Source organism: Gossypium hirsutum, chromosome A10 (genome assembly GCF_007990345.1).
Source record: "Gossypium hirsutum isolate 1008001.06 chromosome A10, Gossypium_hirsutum_v2.1, whole genome shotgun sequence".
NCBI lineage: Eukaryota > Viridiplantae > Streptophyta > Magnoliopsida > Malvales > Malvaceae > Gossypium > Gossypium hirsutum.
This window is the reverse complement of record NC_053433.1, coordinates 3,331,030-3,337,141: the sequence shown is the minus strand read 5'-3', so window position 1 is coordinate 3,337,141 and position 6,112 is coordinate 3,331,030. Positions and strand designations below refer to the sequence as shown.

The 6,112-nt window shown below is 31.6% G+C and overlaps 1 protein-coding gene across 1 annotated transcript; it reads right to left on the bottom strand.

The window, feature by feature from the left end:
- Positions 1 to 3,647: 3,647 nt before the first annotated feature.
- On the bottom strand, positions 3,648 to 5,577 carry LOC107925222 (CBL-interacting serine/threonine-protein kinase 12). The gene has a single exon (XM_016855857.2). The coding sequence runs from the start codon at positions 5,373 to 5,375 to the stop codon at positions 3,939 to 3,941; it is 1,437 nt and encodes a 478-aa protein (XP_016711346.2). The 5' UTR covers positions 5,376 to 5,577; the 3' UTR covers positions 3,648 to 3,938.
- Positions 5,578 to 6,112: the final 535 nt, after the last annotated feature.

The window sequence follows — 6,112 nt, the reverse complement described above, 5'->3', positions numbered from 1 at the left end:
TCAATCGAAGAATGTAAATTCTAGCGTGATATTAAATATTGTCAGAAGATGGATTTTTTTGGAGATACTCGAAATAATTGTTCAACCGTATTAACCTAATCCAAATCCCACCAAAGTTAAACTTATAGTTCATACCTATTTCAAATGCTGCAACAAACACCTCTGCTAGATTGCACTTAGAAATTTTCATTAATTGATGCTCATTAATTGGAAGATTTGTCAATAATATGGGAGATAAAACGTATGGGTGTTTTTGATAATGAATGATCAACTAGTGACACTATGTTATTTCCATAGCCATTGGAGAATACTCCAATGTTGTTGAATTCTGAGCCACATGTCCTTTCGATCTTAACAAACAGACAACTTTATTGGAATGCTTCAAAATTAATTTGGATTTAAAAAAAAATATTGGGTATGTAGGATGGTATAGAAGGAACATTAAGGTTTTCTATGAAAAAATAAACAAGTGAGATATATTATATTTATAAAATTTAAAGTTAGGGTTCCATTAAGGTTTTTAATAAGATCTCGACATTCATAAAAATTAAATTGTCATGATTTTTTCTTTTTCACGTATCATGAAGATTTATGTTTTTTTTATTTAATTTTACAAAAGACCTCGATAGCCATAAATATCAAAATCTCATTAAAAATTATTCATATCCATTACAAAATACATACACGAGTATTATTTAACATTTAAAAATTTTACGAGAAGTTTCACTACTCATACTATAATCATCGGTCTTATTTCAATGAGGCCAAAAAAAATTAATGGTTGAATACATATAACAAAACTCGACGCTCATAAAAAATATATATTTTGAGAATTAACTTATAAATAGAGATGAATTTTCACGAGCACCAAGGGTGCCTTCCCCTCTCCCAAATTTTGAAAAAGTGTTGTTAGGCGCTTCAAAATTTGTAAAAAATTTAATTAGATCCCTAAAATTTTATAATTTATCATTAAATCTCTTAAAAAATTTTAAATTTTAACTATCCTTTCAAAAAATTTAAAATTGTTATTAAGCCCTTCAATTTTTAAAAAGAAATAAATTAAACCTCTTAAAATTTTTAAAAATTCTTATTAAATCATCCAAAAGTTTTTAAAGTTTTAATTATATCCCAAAAGTTAACATCAAGATCCGTCACTGCTTGTAAACTTACCTATTTTGATATTTTTTTTTTATATTAGATTTAAAATAACTTTATAGAAAAAGCAAAATACAATTAGTGTAAAGATAGACGTGGCACTTGGCAAAGACTGGCATTTGATTTTAACCATGTTTGCATGGGGTCGGGCACGTGGGGTGTGTGAGTTGTTCTTGTGGGTGAGTCATAGTGTTATTTTCCACGTGTCTGTGCATATTTAATAATAATATTATTTTAAAAAAAAACCCACACACATACACATCCACATACACACAATACATGAATTACAAATGTATACCATCTAATAACCTTTACCACGTTTGATATCAGAGGTTGGTCCAATTTCATTGATTTTAAAAGTTCAAATTAATCAAACTTCAACGAAAGACAACCCACGTGATGTGATATTCAAATAAACATGTACCATATAAAAGGGTTGAAAATTTCCAGTTACATATAATATCTTATCTATTGCTACCTCAACATTACTATACGTACAAAATGATATAATTTGACCCACCAAATTGGTCCACCTAAATCCTTAGAAAAATCTAAATATGAAAGTGAGTGTAAGTCTTTTGTATTTTTCACAAATTTAAAATTAATTTTTATATTTTTATTTTAATAAATTTAATGTGTTTGAATTTAACGATATTAAATTTTAAAATTTGAAAATTAGATAAATTAAATTCCTAAAAATAAAACTACATAACTAAATTTTAAAATTTATAAAAAATCTAGGAAGTTATGACATATTTTATCCACTATAAAATTTATTGATCTAATTCACTCGAACTATTTTTCAAGTATTAAGAAATTTGATACTTTTTAAGTTCGAATTTATGGATAAAGGAAACAATATTAAGAGACCTTTATTCTAATCAGGGCCAGTTTGGTATTGCTTCTAAGAAGTACTTTCAGAACAAAAACATTCCTAAACAAGCTATTATTTGAGAGAAAAAATACTTTCTCCAAATCAAAAATTGATTCAAAAATACATTTTTTAGAAGCTGAAAATTTTAACTTCTCTTAAATTCCCAAAAGTAGTTATAAAAAACAACTTACAAAATTCAACCTAATTCCAACTTGGATTATTAACCGCCCAATATAATTAGCAAACACAAATGTAAGAAAAAGTAAAAATATTCGAAAAGAACCGGAAAGTTAAAATGTTATGATACTACAAGTAAGCACAAGCTATATCTATAACGAATCTTGGGCTCCTCTCCAAGTGAGTATTGATTGATACAGGGAATCACTTTGGTTGTCATATAATGGAAGCCATTAGCCATTTCCATAATTGGTAACCACATTGGCAAATATTGCTTTAAAACAAGAAATTTTCAGAAACAGAACAAAACCCCCCAACATGTGCAAACTATTTTGTTTTGCTCTTTATAAGGTTTTCTACAGTTTGACCAGTCATCAGAGTCAGAACTTTTGCAAGGCAAAGGACCACATAAAAAAAGGGGGTTTATTTCAATCTCAGGGTTTGTATTTTGTAATAATGACAACACAGGACCGCAATCGTTAATGTCACAACAATGTGTTGTATAATTGTCTAATCCCAACAAAATCCTGTGGATAATCCGAACGGAGTTGTAATCAACGAACCATGAATTAGATGTCTAAAAAGTATATTTGTTTCAGTCATTATCTATGAGTTCTCCTTTCAATCATCTTCGGCTTGTATAATAACAACACGCCATTAGACAACCATTTGGAACTTTACAATTGGTGTTAGCGTGATTTGGCAAGAAATGCAGTGTCTGATAATCGTATAAAGATGTTTACTAGTGCCTTTCATTTTCATCAAATGTTTATAAAGATGAGATACATAACTTGCAAGTGACCATAATCATTCATGTCTTGATTGATAACTTAGTGTATTAATATAAGAAAAGCTTAATTATTACATAACTATTAAAATGATTTGTCATAAATAAAAAAACCATTGGTATAAAATGACACTTGGAATTAGAAAGTCGAGTAAAACTGTAAAAATATAAATAATAATAATAATAATACAACCTTCAAAATGCTCAAAGCAAGTGGCTAAAAATTAGCTAGTGAAAATAGTTTATTTCTAACTCATATACTATACTCATACCAAATAAGATTTAGATTTTGGCTAGCATTTGTCTCCATACCAACAAGATTAAAATATAGTCCCCTACTTTAAATCGAGACTTTAAATTCTTAGAAATAAAAATAGAAAGATTAAATTCCAAGAAATTGCAGCGTATTTTAACCTACTAACAAATATAGGTTCCCTTCCTTGCACACAAATTTTCATCATACTTTTACATCATCCAATACTCTGAAAAACTTAGAAGGTCAGAATAAGTTCATATCACACATTAAGATTAAGGCTTTTTCGACATGTTTGCCATAATTGCAAATGATACTGCTTCAAAATCAAACAGAAAATTGCATAGAAATTTTCATGCTTTATGCTAATGCAAGCTTCAAAGACCATAAAAGTAGAAATATATCAATATATCATAGAGATTCATTTCACAATAAAGTTGATGGGAATGTACAAGCCAGAAACCAAATTGCCAATATTAGTAGAAATCTGTGTTCAATTTCTCTGTATTCTACTATGTCCATCTCGATACAACAACAAATCATATTTATATATATTAAGTCATCTAAGTAGCACAACAAAAACGAGAACATATACGAAAGATGAACAAAAAAGCAACTCTTTATGATACACAAGAAGAAAAAAGAGAAAAAAAAAGCGTACCCTTTATATTTGCCTTCTTCCCCTTTCTCTTCTATTCAGTATCCGAAGGTAAATATGATGATGAAGTAGCAGGTGAAGCTGCTGCAGAAGATTGTGATTCCTCCACCATTAATTTCTCTAAGCCGGGTTTCAATTCCCTGTTACAAAAGTCCTCATACTCTCCTCGTTCCCCTCCTTTCTTCTTCACTTCCACAACGACTAATGAAGGGGTTAATTCGAATATCTCAGCAGCAATCGATAATGGACCTTTAGCTCCTTCTCTAGAACCCTCCAAGCTCACTCTACAATCCTTTTTCCTCACAGTAAAGCTAACAACCTTGGCTATCTCCTCCAATTTCGATATGATTGTCGAAACCGGTGCCCCTGAAACAAACCGGGAACCTTCTTCTCCTTCCTCGAACAACCCGGATAGGTTGAACCCTGGGGAGAAAGATATAAGGTCGAACGCGTTTAAACTAGCTGGCCTTGGCAATGTGCCAACTCGTTTCCTCGTTTCCAACTCTGTTTCTGACTCAGACATTGATGATTGGTCTGAACATGGCCCAACATCATTATCATCGTCTTCGACACTGCATAACTTATCATCTTCGATGTAGAACTTAATATGTTTAAACCCCTTTTTGAACCAGCGTTTCTCCATGATTTCTGGAATCGTAATTCTTGTTTCCGGGTTGGTGTCTAGGAGTTTGGTAAGTAACCGAATTAACTCGGGTGAAAACCATCTCGGACACCGAAACTCACCCTTGTAAATCTTCTTGTACATAGCCATAATGTTCTGATCTTGAAATGGTAAATACCCTGCCATTAGAACAAATAAAATCACTCCACAAGACCAGATATCTACTTTCGCCGCATCGTATCCTTTCCTCGCCAAAACTTCCGGCGCAACATAAGCCGGGGTTCCACAAAACGTATGAAACAAACCGTCTTGCCGGATCTGATCCGATACAGCACTCAACCCGAAATCAGAGACTTTCAAATCCCCATTTTCATCGAGAAGTAGATTTTCAGGTTTCAGGTCACGGTGGTAAACGCCACGCGCGTGGCAAAAATGAACGGCCGAGATTAATTGCTGGAAATACTTCCTAGCAACATCTTCTTTTAATCGCCCTTTAGCCACTTTATTGAACAGTTCACCACCACGAACGTATTCCATAACGAAGTAGATCTTGGACTTAGTAGCCATGACTTCAAATAATTGCACGATGTTCGGGTGGCGAACGCGGCGGAGAATAGAGATTTCGCGCTTGATGTGAGCGATTAAACCACTCTTGAGAATCTTTTCCTTGTCGATCACTTTGATGGCTACGCTATCACCGGATTTGACGTTACGAGCGTGGTAGACTTTAGCGAAAGTGCCATGGCCGAGGAGCTTGCCGACCTCGTAGCGTCCTAAGAGAAGAGTTTGGCCATTGTTGGCGTCTTTCTTTGATGAGGTTGCGGCGTTGGACTTGGAGGTGGAATCCATTGTCGTAGATGATTAGGGTTTTTGCTTATTTGAGAGAAAAATGGGAAATTTGATTGATTATTGATTGGCCATTAGAAGGCCTGAAGGGGCTTTTTGTTGTTGCTGTTGTTGTTGTGTGTATAGGTGTGCTTTGTTGAGAGGCTAAGTGAGTAGCTTAAAGAAATTGAATTTGTTACCTGGTTAGGGAAAGCAGATGCTTTTATTTTGGAAGGGAATATACTGTCTGCATTTATATATATAAATATCTAGATTAGTTTTATTCATAAAGTTAAAAAAAAAAATCACATTTTCCATAAAAAATCATATATTAATTTAGAGATCACAACGGCCGAATATCTATAATTGTTTTAATTATTGTAATTTTAATAGATTTTTTTTGAAAATTTAAATTTATTTATGTATACTATTTAAAAGTATTTTATTGGGTTGTCACTCTCAATCAGATCACCAATTTGTTAGAAAATACAATAATATCCATCTATAATTAAAATAAATTATAACATAAATAAATTAAAATATGCATATAGTAAGATTTGATCCTGTAATAAATAATGTCTTTTATTTTTCTTTGTAAAAATCTTTTATACATTTTTATTTTAATATGCACAAATTTATTATCTCCATTCATTATATATATTAATAATGTTGTTAATTTAGTTAATTTGGGCATTTCTTCTTCTCTTATGATATTTCTAATTACCTAATAGAATAAATACTTTAGTTCGAACTAGTTTTTA

Coding starts and splice junctions, on each gene's coding strand:
- LOC107925222 (XM_016855857.2), bottom strand. CDS start 5,375: ATGGATTCCACCTCCAAGTCCAACGCCGCAACCTCATCAAAGAAAGAC.